Here is an 18,486-nt window from a genome sequence, read left to right as displayed (position 1 = left end):
CAAACTCCTTTTACACGAGTCAGGATTAATTAGATCTTCCTTTATTTTTCATGTAGAATGGAGTGAAACTGCCAAAACACAAACAACTCAGGATGAGCTCAGAGCAGAAAACAAAAGTGTTAACATTCAGTTTCATACATTAGAAGTATAACAACTGATACAATAGCTAGCTCAGAATGCTATGAGCTGCAATGCTACATAACGGCCTAAGAAAACTTAGCAGCCTGCTAGTTAGCAATTATGTAGAACATACTGAAATCGCCCGCAGGTATTTCCAAAACTAATTAAACATAAATTCAATAAGCAAGTTACTTCTTTCTCATATGTCAACATATCGTTTTGATGTATAAGTAGCAACTTACAGGCTTTGCTTCGACAAACTCGACCTGGAATGCGCCGATCATAACAGACGTGTTCATCTGTCCTATCACTAGCTAACTACCGAACTGACTAAACAACACAAAAGTAAAAGCAGTTCCCCAAAAGTCCAACAGATGGCAGCAGTGCGCCATGCAAAATAAAACACCCACAGTTTACAGGACAATTATAAACCTGTCCTTTAGGAATAAATCTGCTCCGCTAGTGAAATGCTCAGAGCAACAGAGACGCTTGTAATCCGGTTTAAAAAAAACATTGGGGGAAACCCTGTGGTTGATAATCTCACACAGTCTACTCTCCTCTCTTGTAGGAAAAAACTATTACAAATTGACACTTGTGCTTTTTGGTCTGGGAGTGGTAACATTACATTTTTACTGCTAAAAACAATTTTAGAAAACACAATATGATTAATTTTGTAATTGACAGGGCCCCAATTTTTTTTTTCATTTCTATTTAAAAAAAAAAAAACTATTTTGGGGGGGGCCCCCGGTTGTCCAGTGGCCCTTGGAATTGTCCTAACTTTATGGAGCCACTGTGAAAGCCTTGTTTGTCCAGCAAAGCCTGCAACACTTAACTTTTCAACAGACTTTTAGTGCCAAATTTGGTGAGTTTTTAAGTGTGGTTATGGCTCAAGAAAACAACTATACTATTTTTTGTGTGGTTTTGTTTTATCTTGTTTTGGTAAATGGCTAAAAACAGCCCTGGTTATAATTATAATCTGTTTATTCAATATAATTACTTGAGTATGTTGAAGTTTTAAATTAAAATGGGAGATGACCATTTCCAAAGGATTCTGCTCAGCAGAAATAACTGTGAAAGTGCTTCATGTCTACTGTCTGTTGAAGTTGAATAGCAGTCTTTCAGGGATTTAATGTACATATGATTCTGAATAATTTCCCATATTTTGTTGTTTACTTTATACACAGGTGCAATTGCAAGATGCTCCTACATCAAGTACCATTACTCGTCAGCTGCAATACCCAAAAATCTGTCCTACAACATCACCAAGACAATACGACAGGATGAATGGCACTCCCTACGTAAGTTTGCTGAAAGCTCTACATTTCTTTTCTTAAAAACGTTTAAAAATGGACCTTTATATGCCATACTTCGCTAATCATTTAAGAACTAGGATTAATTGTTCTGAATCTTTGGAGAAATCTATGTTTATGTTTTTTTTATAAAAAAAAAAACAAATATAGGGTTTAACAACCAGTGTCTGTTTTGATTATATAATTTTATGTTCAGATATTTTTGACATTCAGATCCTCCAGTTGTAAGAGCAGGGGGAGGGGTGATTGGGCAACTGGAAAGGTGTAGGGAAGGAAGGTGGGGGGATGGGAGTTCATGATGTCCCCCACAAGATGCCGCCCTGGGCAGTTGCTGCCATTGTAAATAAGTAATGACATATAGTCTATGACTTAATTCTTAACATTAGGGCTAATCAACATGCCATTGTGTGGAAGTTATTTAAGTTCACAGCTGTCCCTTGTAGAACAAATATCCCGTTCTATTTAAACCTACCTGTGTCTCTTGTTCCCTGTGTGATCGTTGTCATTGTCTTTGCTGTCTTTTGTCATCGTTGCCTCATTCCAGTGCTACCATTGTTGAGTTCCTTGCCTCTTAGTTCACTTGTGCTGCCTGGATTTCTTTCTGTTAATCTGTGAGAGCTTTGAATAAATTATCCTTTTTCACACCACAACCTGGGTCCTCCGCATGAATCCTCACCTCAAAAAACCCATATTGTGACAGAAGGACCTGACCCAAAAGTACTACGGTGAAGTGGTCAGAGCACAAAATTAACATAGATCCAGCAGACCTGATTTTTGAAAGGGACTTCAATGACTTAAAGTCCACTATAAAGGTCTATGGTGTGTCATGGCCAAACCCTACTCCGTCTGCAGATGTCTCGGGATTGCCATTAGAATGGTCTTAGAAGGCTGGACTCCGCACCTCTCTTCGTTGGACTTGAGTTGTTGGAGGAGGCAATGTTTGAACGAGAGGCAGCTCTTTCCATAATGGCTGGAATGCCGCTTCCATCTAAACCAGAGCTGCCGGTCTCATTGTTTCCCGGGCCATCTGCTCCGCCCAAGCCCCCCAGTGAGTCTCCCCGTGCTCCTTCCAAGCATCCCTGTGCTTGACCAGGGGTATCTGTCAGAGACCCAAAAGAAGAAGAAAGCCCCTATGTAAGCCCGAATTTTAGCATGGGCTTACCGGGGCTGCAGCCCGGGGCCCCGGGCGCTTCGGGGGCCCTGAAAAATGCTTTGTGAATGAATAAGGTCAGAATGCTTTAATTTTATCACTGGCTAAGAGGATTTTTGGTGTTGTTGTTGAAAAAATGTGTCATTTGTTCTGGGAAATGTCCATCCTGAATGATTAATTATTATTGGTTCAAGTTGGACGCTTCTTACGCTTTGGGGCGGAGCATAAGGGAGTGATTTCTCACGATGGTGAACAACAGAATGATGAAGAAAATATCCAAGCTAACAGGGTTTTTTAGAACTCATATTGGACATGGAGCAGAACCATCGTTCCTCTGCACTTCTCAAGACGTTAACCTTGTTAACCTGGATCTCTGACTGATCCGGTGCCCGAGGAGAGACGGCGGAAGGGTGAACTTCTTCGCCAGGTGCAGCGATGACCACAGATAATACGTACGGTACTGATCCTGCGGCTTTGGATAAAAACTGATGAGTTCGTGTGAGCTTACTGGGCTGAGCAAGAAGCAGGGAGCTGTCAAAATATGGTTGTTAATTTTAAAGCATCGGAACATCTTTACAAACATCAGAAACAATTCTTCTCCAGATCGCATCTTGAAAGCCAGCTCCAAGTGGTGAGTACACCCAAACACAGGCTGAGTTATCCTCCTTCCACTGCAGCTGTGTTTTGTATTTTAAACGATGCTAAAAGTCAGTGAAGCTTTCAAATGGGTTTCTGTGAGTGAAAAAAGCAACAGAACGATTCAAAGAGAAAGAAAACAGCTAACGGCACAGAAAAGAAATGGTGACTGCTTTGCTCGCTGGCACTCAGTGCGAAGTTTAAAAAAAGCCGAACGAGCTTTAGCTTCCAGCTAGCAGCAGCAGGAGGAACTGTCCAAATCATATGGCGAAGGGCCGACTGTACAAATTAGCTCGAGTGTGTCCTGCCCTGCCCTGACACGCAGCTAAAATCCAGTCATCACTGAATAAAAGTGTTGACCAAGTTTGGCTCTCAGAGGGGAAATAACCTGACTGTCTGAACTTGGTAAGGAAATAAACCTGATAATTACAGAGAAAGATACAGTTGATAAAAATTGAAAGATGGAGGGAGACAGATAAAGATAGAAATGTAGAAGGATAAATAAATACCGTGCATAGAGGATGGATAGAGAACATTGTCAATTTTTTCTTCCTTAGGAAAGCTCTGTTGAATAGGCATATTCAAGAATTTCTTTAATAACGACTAAGTATATTTTGTTTGTAGTAATGATCTTTACATTCATTAAAGGTGCGCCGGTAGCAATTTTCTGGCCGATCACCGATTTTTAAAAATCTGACTTACTGAAGTTTTCTTGTGCGTGTGTGTGCAAAATATAGCAAAAGAGTTGGCAACCATGGAGTGACTGTTGTAAACCTTGCATGGAGAGATGACCTGGTGGGAGGGACTGTCCATCACCCCTCTCTCATGGTGGACAGTGGCTGATTTTTATGACCAAAGTTTGTGGATAGGATCAGTTCCACAAGTAAGTCACGGCCAAGTGCCGACCACCCAAAGGGAAGGAAATATATATGCAACTGTATAATGATGATTAAGTAAAGTAGGGCCCACACCTTGGCTCAAGCCCAGGGTCCCACACCCTCCTAAGTCCGGCCCTGCCCCTATCAGAAAACTCCTGAAAGAAAAGGTTATCTGCTTCCAAACCCCGCTGCCAGTCAAGCTCTGTTTTTGATGGTGAAACGGTCACATTTAACAGCGCAGCGGATGCCATGAAGGCTCTGAAAAAGAGGGGTCTTGCTCCTGATTGCAGCAGCAACGATGATCCCCCCACCACAGCACCGATAGAGAAACTGGATAGATTGTCCTGGGAGATGGTGGAGACCAAACAATGGAACTTGGACGCACATGGAGAGGGTACAGAGAAAACTCAGCGGATTTCATCATGAGGCCGGGGATGCAGCCTCCTCTCCAAGATAAGCTCTTAAAATCAATGCAGTAAGATTCGCAATCTCGGTGATCTGATCCAGTGTGTGGACAAAGAACCAAATATTTTCATAAAGAGACACTGTCAGACATTATTATAATAATATCTCATTTAACCTTAGCTAATGTTAACAAGAAATACATTACTGATTGTAAAAAATAGATAATACCTGACCGATGTTTCGGGAGCCGGTTTAAAGGTTCCGATTGTCAACTGAGCTTATACTCATACCGAGCTATGTCAGTTTGCACTGGAGACACCCCCATGAAAAAAGTCTCATTGGGTTTTTTCTCTTCACCCAGGACTCCCTAATGAGTCATTTTGTTTTGGAAGTAGTTCCTTTAGTACGTTTTCAAGTTACAAGTTCTTTGTTTTTGATTTTTACTTATGTTGTAATAATAAGGTCGCTTTGGATATGCAAGTTAGAGGGATCTATTCATTTAAAGATTTATGTCTCAACAGCAATATAAATATAAACTATTAATGTTCACGGGTTACAAAATCCAATCAAAAGAGCTAAGAGCTCATAGCTAAGATGAAGAGAGAACAGCAACTCATAATCTTCTGGCAAGTAACCAATTTAACAAAAGAGAACCATGAAAAAAATAGGGGCGTGGGGCAGGGGGGGTTAAAAAGACATTTTATTCTTCCCATCCAGATGGACACACTAGGGGCGTGGCAATACTAACTGCAAATAATGTGGACTTTCAGGAATCCAAACAGATTACAGACAAAGAAGGTCATTTTGTTTTGGTGAGGGGATCACTAGACTCTAATGAAGTAACTTTACTCAATTTATTTAGACCTCCAGGACATGATAAAATATTTAATGATCAAATATTTGATCTCATATTGCCATAAAGCTCTGCCGTTTTGATATGCAAAGGAGACTGGAATGCACAACTGCATCCTTCCCTGGATTCCTCAAATCCTTTAAAAAAAAATCAACTCTGTATCACTGTATGAAAAATGAAAGATTGGCTTAATTGATGTCCGGAGGGAACACCATCCATTGGCTAAGGAGTTCACTTTTTTCTCTCACTCTCATGCCGTTGACTCAAGAATTAATTTTTTCCTATTTAGAGCCGACAGATACAGGGTCCTGGACTGTAGTATTAGAACTAGGGATGTGTCGCTCTGGGGTATACTTGAAATGACATAATTAGATGCTCATCTTAAGACAGCAATATGGAGACTTAACACAGCTCTGTTAAACAATAATAAATTTGAGAAATTCATTAACAAAGAATTTATAAAATATGTAGAATTTAATAACAGCAGAGAAATGTCTCCAAGTACATTATGAGATGCAGCAATAGCAGCACTGCGTGGGAAAATTATAACGTGGGCATTAAGGAAGAAGAAAAATCTGGGCAATTCAATAACCTGACTAAACAGCTAAACACATTAAAGCAGAAGCATGTTGAAACCAAAGACTCTACTCTTCTACAGCATATTGCTGTGATAAAAGTGGAACTAAATAAGAAACAAACTTATGAAAATGGACCTTGAGCAAAAAAAATATTGGCCTGGCGACTAAAGCAACTAGACAGATACGTCTTTAAAATAAAAAAAAAACATTTCCAACCAGATGTGTTTCACACCAGACAAAATACATGTCATTTGAAATATATTATAGGAAATTACATAGTGAACCCGAATTAACTGAACTTGTACTCCAAATTGTTCAAGAACAGCAGCTGATTTAATTTGGGTATACTTTTTCCAAGCGTTTTTGGTGATTTAGGGGGTGAGGGTTAGAATTCGAAAGTAAGTTGAGTCTGTATCGATTCTTTATTCAGGGTGGTAAATCTGGTTTGGTGCTGGATGGAATGGCAGGACTTGTTAAATCTAGAGAGAAATTTCCACCAGTTTGACTCTTCGTGGATTGTAACCTGTTTGTCAAAAATCTGTCTGTTTAGTTTTATCTTTTTGTAATGCATTGCTGTCTCCCTCCTTTGGTGACCTATCTGTTCTGAGTGCTGTTTATTTTTCATGTTGTGATTACTTTGTTGTTGCTGCTGTTTTGGTTTGCCTGGTTGTAAAAGTATAAAAATCATATTAAAAATAAAGTATATAAAAAAAGGTGGTTTGACAATTGGTGGATCAAATGGGTGAGTAAGAGCGGCAGATAAAAGAGGAGCAGGGACAATTCAGAAGATGACATCTGGCATTGAAAATAAACCAGGTCCACAAAGGTGGAAGCATCAGAGCACTTCTAACATCCAGCAACCAGAGATCAATTATCTAAAAGGAGAAACATTGAATGCTAAGTAACGTCACATGGGAAGACTTGAAGAAAATCAACTGAAATCAGTGTACTACCAAAGAACAACGAAAACTGAAAATCCTCGGTGTCCTCTACTACTCCAAGCTTGAATTAGCTGCAGTTGGAGTCTGTTACTCTCACTGCCTGCTCACTGACCCTTTGCACGTGACATCGCGCTCTTCAGAACTCTGCCCACTCTGCCATGATGGATGTCAAAACAACTAATGCGTTCTTGTAAAGTGTGACTTGATTCTTGTGCGTCTTACATGTTATTTGGTGAATGCTTATGTTCTTGACAAGTCAAGTCTTAAATAGCTTAAACAAATCTACATTATGCCCGCCGCCATTTGCATTTTGGCTCATTTTTATGTCCTTTGTCACCAACCCTGACAAATTTAGCAGCTAAAGATGTGCCACCTACCAATATGAAACTAGTAGAATACCCTGATGAAGAGTTTTGGTACATCGACATCCACTACGGATTTACCAGGTAGGATATAGTGATGAAACTGTTTTAATGTAAGGATTTTATTATTTTTTTGCTTGTATGTTCCTAGTCTATTGAGTCTCTGTGTCGTCCTGTTTTGCCCTTAATTGTCTCCAGCTCACTTACTGGATGGAACAAAGCTGATGGAGGAGGCAGAGTGGCACTGCCAAGCAGCTTTTGCTGTTATGATCAGCGAGCCACTACCTCCAAAGCCGGATATTCCCATCTTCTGCTCTCTGTCATCCTCCACAGCTCCATTCTCCCCTCTGTCTCAAGGACCAGCCGCACCTACAGCCCTAGTGAGTGAGCCTTCGGGTTCCCCCAGTGCTCTGTCTGAGTTTCCCAGTGCTCCATCCGAGGCAGAGCCTAGACCTCCTCGAGCCTTATCTGTGCGGACAGTCGGTGCTCCAGGTCCTCTTCGTGGCCGCAGCCGGCTTCTGGGCCGACCACCAGAACTTCCTCGTGGCTCCAGCCGGCCTCAGGAGATTATTCATGGATCCGACCGCCCTCCAGAGCTTCTCCGTGGGTCCTGCCAGCCTCCAGCCCGCCCTCCGGAACCTCTTCGCGGGTCCGTGTGACCTCCTGGCCACCCACCACAGCCTCTTTGTGGGTCTGTTCGGCCTACCGGCCACCCACTGAACACTCTTCGTGGGCACATGCAGTATTCTGGCTGCCCGCCAGACCCGCTGCGATGGGTCTGCCTCCTTCGTTGCCATCCACCAGACAGTTTGTGGCAGATTCCGCCGTGATGTTTTGGTATTTTAGTTATTTTGTTTCTCATTGTGTTTACTTCTGGACTCATGCCCTCTGTCCAGCGCCCCTTCGACTACCCTGGTTGGGTCATTTTTTGTTTTGGACCTTTCAAAGATGTCTAGGAGCTGCCCTTTGACGGTGGTTATGGGGTACTGTAAGGATTTGGGGGTTTTTTTTGTGTATGTTCCTAGTCTATTGAGTCTCCGTGTTGTCTCGGGTTTTTCGCGCTTGATTGTCTCTAGCTGTCCCTCATTATTCTGATTATTCCTCTGTGTATTTAATCCCATTTTTTTCTGTGTTTCCCCATGGGGTCCTTGTTGTGTGACGGATGTCTCCCTAGTTCCTGTGTTGTGCCTTACCAGTAGGGCTGTTGTAAACGAATATTTTAGTAATCAAGTAAACTATCAATTATCCTAACGATTAATAGAGTAAAAAATTTATAAAATAAAATATTGATAAATTTGGCATAATACCAGTGTTGCCCCATACTTGTCAAGCTTTGGTGAGGGAGCAATACGGGATATTTACGGCACCTTTGTTCGTAACACTCAGAAATTCATCTACCAGCCATGTACCGCCAATATGATTTCCACCACCTGTTTAAGAACGGGATGATATGAAATTTATTGTACGGTTCATCCGTAAAGCTACATTTACACTGTAACCATCAATTCATCAACTAAGCCGCCTGCCGTGTTAAGTCTATGCACTTACCTGTATAAATACTCCTGCAGCGCTCTTCCCGCTGTTTACTTTCAACCAGCATTTCCCGGAGGAGAAAGGATGCCGTACTCCAGGCATTGCGCCAGTCATTTTAAGGATGCCTATAGGTCCCCCAAAAACAATGAAAACCCAGGCATTATCATCAATCAATAAAATCTCCACGGGCCGAACTTGAAAATTGTTATGCTGCTAACACTTAGCATTCGTCAACAACTCGGAGGCTGAAGTCAGAGCTCCATGCAATGCAAGTAATGTTTCGGCCAGAACATGGTGTGCTAAATTAGAAAACGTAAATTAACAAAGCTTCGAGGCAGGTTAGGGTAAAGTTGTACTTTCTCTTTGTCTTATTGCTCACCTGTGCTGCCTGGACTTCTGTATTCTTCTGAGATTCATCATTAAACCACTATTTTCACTACAACCTGGGTTCACTGTGTCTAAATCCTCACTACCAATCACCAACTCATGACATTTAGTGCATCAACATGTGTGCATCCATCCATCCATTTCCTTTACACCCTTGTCCCTTTGTTGGTCGGGAGGTGCTGGTGCCTATCTCCAGCTAACGTTCCGGGCGAGAGGCGGGGTACACCCTGGACAGGTCGCCAGTCTGTCGCAGGGCAACACAGAGACAAACAACCATGCACACACTCTCACACCTAGGGGCAATTTGGAGAGGCCAATTAACCTGACAGTCACATGTTTTTGAGCTGTGGGAGGAAACCAGAGTACCCTGAGAAAACCCAAGCATGCACAGGGAGAACATGTAAACTCCATGCAGAAAGACTGGGGCCAGGACTCGAACCCAGAACCTTCTTGCTGCAAGGCAACAGCTCATCAACATGTGTGCTACCGCTATATTTTATAATAATACTCAAATGAAGGAATCTGGTGATCTGGTGTAGCAAGATGTTTTACACTCGTATTTACTCAGTAGGTTATTTTGATGGAGTTTTGATAGATCAACGTATGATACCATGCGTATTTTATGAAGGTAGGATCCTAATATGAGCTTTTAGTGCATCTAAATGTTCCAGCTTTACATATTAAAACAGGCATGCTATTCTCATGAAGGATATTAGTGCATTTACACAAAGGTTTTTTTAAACGGGCTTAAAAAATATGTGAAAAGATTCAGGTGCTTTTCTGAATCTTTTCACTTTTTTTTTCTTTCAAATGCTACGTATCACTACTTAAATCCTGTCATTTAAATACAATAATTGGAAATCAATCTTTAACATTGACACTAATTCCTAAGGTCGTTGGTATGTAAACATGTTTACATGTTTTCAAAAGGTAACACTGACCGATAGGTTTAGATTATATTGCCAAAAGTATTCGCTCACCTCGACTCACATATGAGTTTAAGTGACATTACATTCCTAATCCATAGGGTTTAATATAAAGTTGGTCCACCCTCTGTAGCTAGAACAGCTTCAACTCTTCTGGGACGGCTGTCCACAAGCATTAGGAATGTGTTTATAGGGATTTTTGACCATTATTCCAGAAGTGTATTTGTGAGGTCACATACTGATGTTGGATGAGAAGGCCTGGCTCTCATTCTCAGCTCTAATTCTCCTCAAAGGTATTCTGTCGGGTTAAGGTCAGGACAAGTCAAGTTCATTCACACCAGACTCTGCTATCCATGTCTTTAATGACCTTGCTTTGTGCTCTGCTACACACGCATATTGGAAGAGGAAGGGCCAAGCTCCAAACTGTTCCTACAAAGTTGGGAGCATAGAATTGCCAAAATGTCTTGGTATGCTGAAGTATTCAGAGTTCTTTTCACTGGAATTTAAGGGCCAAGCCCAGTTTCTGAAAACCAACCCCACACCCATAGGCGTACCAGGGGATACAAAAGCCGGTAAACAAATGGAAGTTCCGGCTTGTGGCGGAAGTTGCTCCCATAATTCACGCAAAGCATCATGGAACGTAGGAATAAAATGGATACATTCAACAATGAGAATATCTACCCCAGTGAATTATATAATAGGCTGCCCGAGACATTGTTTACTCATGGTTGCTTAAACTTTACAAGACCGACTGTTTTTAGTGACATTGTGGGTGTAAAATATTGAATAAAATGTTATGATACTTGACTGGCATTATCTTTATTCTTACATTTCACTCTATGACACGGAAAATTACAAGAGAATCGTACTTGTCTCCAAGTGCATTCTGTGTAAAACTTGTCACCAGTCGTCCACCAACGTCATCATCAGTCTCTTGACAACAGATGGCAAACTAGCTAGCATTTTTAAGGACTAAGTTAACAGGAGTGGAGATCCATGGGGCGACAAAGTGAAAAGGATGGAAAAAAAGAGAGCAAGGAAAAACCAAAAACTGGACGCATATATTGTTACAAATGTACTTTTTTAAAATATAATTTCTAATTCATTTTATATGATATTGAGAATTTGTGAATTTGATCTTATTCAGTTATTTTTACTTGTTGTTTTTGCCTGCGGAGGTCGCCCTTCTGCATTCTGCTTCGTTTGTGTCTCCTGGGGTTCCGTAGCTCGGTTCAGCCCTCATAGCATCTCCACTTCCCCCTCTTCCCTCACAGCGTTGTTCTGCGCTGCTGTGGGTAAGTCGGAGGAAAGTTCGCTGCTGCGATATTCGTTTGTTTTCTGTACAGATGTTGTTGTTTATGTTGAAGTTTTACCATATGATGTTTATTGTTATTAATTATTGTTATTATTGTTATTAATGTGTTATTTTGCAGTTTTGACCATGATTGTGGGGTTTTATAATCAGTTTTATTATAATTTTCTTTTTTTTATTTTGGCGCGAACAACCCAGTTCGGTTGAACATTGTTTTTATTCTCACATTTAGGCTGGAGTGCAGGGAGAGACTTGAAGAGGAGGTTGATTTGTTTTTTACTCTTCTCCCCCAGAATAAAGGATTTCATTGAAGCCTAGTTGAGTTGCTTCTGGAGACTCATTCATACCACCCGTTACACTGGTGGTGTGACCCTTTGGATCTAGAGTACAGATCAGCTCGACGCTCTTTGCCGTGGTTGCTGTGCGCCTGATCTGTTCTACAGTTCAGGATCCTTTTGTGGTCAGGTCAATAAGAGACTCTGAATTACAACACTTTTCTTTTACGATTACTGAGTGAAGTTCATGACTGTATAGCTCAGTGGGTAAGTCACCAGTCTTCCACCTGGGAGACCCGGGTTCAAATCCAGGCTGGGGCAAACAGTTACAACAGTGAAACTGAGCTGTGCAGTGTGGGTCCTTAGGCAAGACCCTTGGAGCTATATAGCCTACCTCATACCATGAGAGACATTGATAAGCACAACATGCCAGCTCAGACGTCGCCCGGCCAAACAAGTCTGCGTCAGGTGCTGGGGAACCAGAGCACCTTGATGACTGGAACAAGATGGAAATGGGCGAGAGATGAAAAATATATATATATGTATACATATATATACTGCTCAAAAAAATAAAGGGAACATTTCACTTTAATTTTGTGTGTGGCTCCAAATCCAGGCCTCCATTGGTTAATAAATTTGATTTCCATTGATGATTTTTTGTGGGATTTTGTTGTCAGCACATTCAACTTTGAACAGAACTAAGAATTTAATGAGAATATTTCATTCATTCAGATCTAGGATGTGTTATTTGAGTGTTCCCTTTATTTTTTTGAGCAGTATATTTTATGGTGTGCTACATTTTTTTTAATGTCAATCCCATTAAAAGTGATTGTTCTGCTTTGTTTTTTTTTTTTTTTTTTGATTGGAAATCAAAAAAAACCAAAAAATGTACTGTGGTACATTTTATGGTTAAACGTAGCTGGTGTGTTAGCAATGGATCAGTTTACTACTCCTAAATTGCCTAAAGGTCGAGGAGTGTGGTTCAGCCGTACTGCTGACAGTGGAGGATATTCAAGATATCAAGATAGGATATTCAAAACTCACATATGATGCTAGTGCAGAATCAGGGCTATGGCAGAGCCAAGGCTGTAGCAGTCTACTGATGGGTTCATGAGGGAGAATCCCCCTACTTCCACACCCTGCAGTGATGTTGATGCCTTTCATCGCCTTACAGACATGGTTGGGCAGTTAGGTGCACAAATTGGTGAATCAATTGTTTCTAAACTAATGTCAGCTGGTGTTGTAAATATGAATAGTGAGCCTCAGCCTTCTTGTGGCACTCAGAACTCATGCTGTGACAGTGACAGACATGAACTATCTCATGTGACAGTCCATGTTAAACCTGATAGGGTGCTTCAGACATATCGAGGCAACCACACTGATAGATGTTCAATCCGTGACTGGATTGACTTGACTAAAATGCACCTCAGAAAACAAGAAATACCTACCTGTGGTCAAGGAGAAGAGATCATGTGCCACTTAATGGGCAAAGCAAAGGATGTGGTGCAGATTGCATTGCGCAGTGATCCTTCACTTGATGTTAAAAAGAATCCTGCACTGATATATGATGTTCTTCTCCATTACTTCAGTGAAACCCCATCATGTCTCCCCCTCACTGATTTCTATGCTACTCTGCCCAGACACAGGTTGATTATTGGATAAGACTAAACAAGGCAGCAGACTTAGCTTTTGAGAGTCAGCGTAAAAGTGGGAAACAAAAGGATGAATGATGAAGTGGCTCTCATGTTCGTCAAACACTGTCCTGACCCAGAGTTATCCTGCATTTTGAAGTGTAAGCCAGCTCGTGAGTGGACTTCACGTGATGTTCAGTTAAGGATTGATGACTACCAGAGAGAGTTAAGGGCAGCTAGCAAAGCAGCTGGTGCTCCACAGCTAAGAAGCCAGGTTGCTGCCATCAACCCAGAGCAGCCTATCCCAGTGTCACCTGGCCTGGCAGCTTATGAGGATTGTTACTCTCCTTACCATTGTTATGCTCATTACCTTCACCCTCCTTTCTCCAATCTCAACATCACTCTTCATGCCAGTCTCCAGCAGCTTCCTGTCAGGGTGGCTCTCAGGACACTAGAATCAAAAACTCAATCCCACTTGTTACACAACATCTTCAGCAATCAGAGGAGAGCTTTCTCACTCGAATGGTTGACATGTTTCAGCAGAAGATGGAGAGGATGCAGCAACGCAGTACTTTTCGTCCTACCCAGGGTGGGAGGTTCCAGCATGTGCCTCGTGAACAACGCAGCAGAGAGGCAGGTTGCAAAGTCTGTAATGACTCAAGTCACACCACTACTTCGCACTGCATGTCTGAAAGACTGTGTTTCGTTTGTTTTGCCCCTGGTCACACCAAACTAAATTGCCCCATGAAAAATCCTTCCCAGTCGGAGGGAAACTAGTGGACCTGTATTTGGAGGGAGGCAGTGCAGGTCACACTAATAACTCCCAAACTGATGACATGTCAGATGCTGAGACTGTATATACTTCAGAGAAGAGTTCATGTAGTAGCTCAGGAGTTGTTGTCTATCAGAATGTTCACAGAGTTAGCAGCAGTGACAGTATTTTCTACACCCCTGTGAACATAGGTGGGACATTTAAAATGGGCGTGTAACCCACAAGAAGGGTTACTTTAAATACCTTTAATAGTAGATAGCAAGTTAAGTTAATTTACTTTACTAAAACCAACACTACCAAAGTATAAGGAATTTGGGCCTGATCAGAAGATTCTAAATTCGGGGGAGCCTAGGTGTGAACAACAGAGGAGAGCACACAATGTATATATAAAAAGTAGAATTTAATTTAAAAAAATAAAATTAAATTTAATATAAACAACATTGTGGATCCACATTGTACAAATAAACAAAAATTGCGCGCTTTAAAAAAATTAAATTAAAAAAATAACCCAGTCTTTTGGATATCTGTCAATTGTTCTTTCAAGGTTTGTTTAGTCTTCTCAATGTGTCTGAACTATTTTTTATGTTTCACGGCTGGTGACCAGTCGGGTCACTGTCTACCAGTTCACTCGGTCCTCTGGGCTGGGGCTCGCCATCCAAGTTCTTTGTAAAGGTGATCTTGAGGTCTCTGGCACAATGTTCCAAAAGTGCACCATAAGAAAAAAACCTGACCTGGAAGAAGGTCAAAGTAAAGCATCTTAAAATTTAGGATGCTAATATCAACAAAGCAACAATTCAAATCTCAATCTAAAAGTGCCAAAGTACATTTATAACACTAAATCTAACATTTAAAATGTGGATTAGAAAACCGCATTACAGCACCATAACACCAATGTCAAAATATTAAAACACGTACTAATGGGAAAAGAAGCAAATCCACATAGGACAAATACAACATACACAACAACAATGATATAAAGCTTACAATACAATTTAATTTTTATTAAATTTGAACAGTTATTAGATATTTTAGCCATTATTTTAGCAAATTTACTGGCCAACGGCTGAGCGCGTGCAATTACTCACCGATGCTTCAATGCTACACAACCAGGGATTTTTTTTCGGAGGTCAGCTGTTAGAACAGCGCTTTTGGAGATCTAATTTAAAAAAAAAACAGATTCACTATTTTGAATGATGAATTCTGCGATAATAATTTAACATTGCCTTACCAATTTCCAGGATTCTTCAAAGAATTTAATGTAATCTTCTAGGAAGTTTACGGAACAACCGTCAGCTCTCAAGGGAGTTAGACGCAATCTGAGTTAAAGCTCAGCGTTGCAGTTAAAGGGGCGGGACAATCAACCTGATTGGCTGATGTGAAATCAGACTGTGCCAGTTATTGGTTGTTTAATCTGTCACTAAAAGCAATCACTAAAGGGATATTTCACAGGTTTTAAAGATTTTTAGCACTGTTTATATCAATATTTATGAACATATTTACAAACATATTCTTTTTTTTTTTTACTTTATTACCATTTTTTTTAATCTCGTTGTAGAATAAGATTAAATCAACATCTATTGATTTGTTGTGTTTTTAACACTGGGTTACAGGCGGAATGCTTGACAGTGGTTCAATGGCCTGCAGCATCAGTGAGGCAGCTGAAATGAAGCTGAAAGAGGCTGGAGTGATAACTGACCAAAACATAGTTGATGTGGATGTGGTTCTTGTTGGATGTGGCGGACTTCGAGTTAAGCCTAAAGGCGCTTTTGATGTGGAGATGGAAGTATATGGCTGTAAAATGGTGGTTCCAACGCTCGTTGTTCCAGGTCAGCATGATGACTTGATACTAGGCACCAATGTCATAAAACACATCCTGCATCAATCCAAGCAGTGTGAGTCCTACTGGAAGACGGTGTCCACCCCGTGTCCTTCTGGGGATCCGGAAACTGAACCTTTCCTGTCCATGCTGTCTGGTCTTAATCCATGGAAGGATGGAAATGCTCCTGATAAGGTTGGTACTGTAAAGTGTAACTCAGCTACCTACCTTGAGCCTGGGCGAGAGTATCTCGTGTAGGGAAAACTACCCAGAAACACTTCTGTTTCTCCAGGCAGCACCATCATGACAGAGCCCACATCATCCCGCTCAGTACCCCAGGGTGTTCTGGCTGTTAAGCTTGTGACTACATTGTGGGGAGACAGGTGGGTTCCATTGAAGCTCATCAACATGTCTGAAAGACCTGTATTATTGAGACTCAACACAAAGCTAGCTGATGTTTACCCCATTGTAGCGCTGAAGGACATGGATGGTGCAGAGTGCACAGAGATTCGACTTGCTGGTTTTGGACAATCTGTCATGCCACCAAGTGCGGATGCCGGTTTGGTCAAAGAGATGCTCAGATCAGTTGGGCTCGGTGATGTTGATATTGAGTCTTGTGAAGTTTCTGAGGACTGCAGGACAAGAATGGCTAATGTTGTTTTGCAGTATGAGAGTTTGTTTTCCCGCCACCATCTTGACTGTGGGGAAGCAAAGGGGTTTGTGCATCGTATTAACCTTTCCGACACCAGACCCTTCCGGCTTCCATACAGGCGAGTACCCCCTGGCCAGTATCAGAAACTGCGGCAAGTCCTGAGTGAGATAGAAGAGAAGGAGATCATCAGGAAATCCACAAGCGAGTATGCATCACCTCTAGTGCTAGTGTGGAAGAAGAATGGAGATCTTCGTATCTGCACAGACTTTCGCTGGTTGAACAAGAGAACCCTGAGGGATGCCCATCCCCTTCCCCATCAGGCAGACTGCCTGGCACCATTGGGGGGAAACAGTCTGTTCAGTACCTTGGATTTGACCTCTGGGTTTTATAACATGCCACTCCACGAGGATGACAGGAAGTATTCAGCCTTTACCACTCCTATGGGCTTATATGAATACAACCGTCTGCCACAGGGTCTATGCAATAATCCTGGGAGCTTTATACGCATGATGACCAGCATATTCGGAGACCAGAACTATCTGAGCTTACTGTGCTATTTGGATGATTTGTTGGTTTTTGCACCTGATGAGGAATCTGCCTTGCGGCACCAGGAGATGGTGTTTGCTAGGTTGCATAGCCACAATTTGAAACTGGCTCCCAAAAAGTGTTTCTTTCTTAGGAGATCCGTCAAGTTTCTTGGCGACATTGTTGGTGAAGCTGGTGTTTCAACAGACCCAAGTAAGGTCGAGGTCATCACCAACATGACAACTGCTCAACTCATGGAATCAGATGGTGTGACTCCATCTCAGAAGCATCCTTTTTGGGGATGATAAACTACTATCAACATTTCGTGCCCAGGTACTCTGCCAACGCCAAGTCGCTGTTTGATCTACTAAAAGGTGACAAAAGGAAAGGCAAACGTCATCAGAATAAACTCCCATCCAGAAAGTTGAAAGCCTCTGACTGGACTATGACACACGTACAAGCCTTTGAACAACTGAAGTCCTCACTGACACAAAGCATTGTCTTGGCTCACCCGGATTTCACCTGATCTTTCGTGTTATCCACTGATGCATCCCTGGATGGCATAGGTGCTGTTCTGTTTCAGGTTCAGCAGGGTGAGACACGAGCCAGGCCCATTGCTTTTGCCAGCAAGTCTCTGTCCCGGTCACAAAAGAACTACCCAGCTCACAGGTAGGAGTTTCTGGCATTGAAATGGTCTATCTGTGACAAGTTCAGCCACTGGTTGAAAGGCCATAAACTCACAGTCTGGACCGATAAAAATCCATTAACTCATATCCTGACAGTCCAGTTTAAGCCTAAACTGGACTGTTGTGAGCAATGCTGGGTGGCTAAATTGGCAAGTTACAACTTTGACATCAAGAGTCGTGAGCCATTTGTTCGGGAGACTGTTGGCCACAGGCTGCTCACTGAACCCTATGCTAGTCTTCTCGCTGAAGTTAGAGATGTGTCAAACTCCTCAATCCAGACTGCCTTCCGATCATCCAGTGGTCAGAAAGAATCTTTGTCAGTGAGTGTTAACAGTCAGTCAACATGCAGCCCACTACAACTGCTCCCTCAGTCTGTTGCAATGGAGGATGTGTCTGCTGTGTTACACTCACGAGTGGAGTGGGATGCTGGTGCGAGAACCCGTCATTGAAATGGTCCATCATCTGCCTCAGCTCATTCCATCTGGTCAAGACAGACAGTTGGAAGACAGAACTCTCTCATGCCTCTCACATCACACTATGTTGAGAGGCATAGAAGACCCTCTAGAAGAGAAAGGTTCACAGAGTCCATCTCTGTGACAAAGTATCTAAAGCACTGGGATAAACTAACTGTACGAAACGGTGTGCTATACAGGATTTCTCGGGACCAGAAAACCAAAGCTGGATTTTAAGTATACACTCAGGCCTTTTATTTGAGTGGGAAATATTTTCTCTTTATGT

The 18,486-nt window shown here is 41.9% G+C and overlaps 1 protein-coding gene and 1 long non-coding RNA gene across 2 annotated transcripts in view; one reads left to right on the top strand and one right to left on the bottom strand.

Moving 5' to 3' along the window:
* The window catches only part of LOC106939825 (transmembrane protein 178B-like), a 55,919-nt gene that overhangs the window by 17,085 nt on the left and 20,348 nt on the right, over positions 1–18,486 (top strand). Inside the window, exon 3 of the mRNA XM_015022384.1 lies at positions 1,274–1,418. Coding sequence (XP_014877870.1) covers positions 1,274–1,418 — 145 coding nt within the window. The remainder of the gene's footprint in view (positions 1–1,273; positions 1,419–18,486) is intronic.
* LOC106939826 (uncharacterized) lies at positions 14,652–15,573 on the bottom strand. The gene is made up of 2 exons (XR_001422921.1): positions 15,298–15,573; positions 14,652–15,225 (listed from the first exon to the last, which is right to left on the bottom strand). It is a non-coding gene; the product is annotated as an uncharacterized LOC106939826 (long non-coding RNA).

Source organism: Poecilia latipinna, unplaced genomic scaffold (genome assembly GCF_001443285.1).
Source record: "Poecilia latipinna isolate Pla-1442-1.1 unplaced genomic scaffold, P_latipinna-1.0 Scaffold2993, whole genome shotgun sequence".
Classification (NCBI taxonomy): domain Eukaryota; kingdom Metazoa; phylum Chordata; class Actinopteri; order Cyprinodontiformes; family Poeciliidae; genus Poecilia; species Poecilia latipinna.
This window is presented reverse-complemented; position numbering and strand designations above follow the sequence as displayed.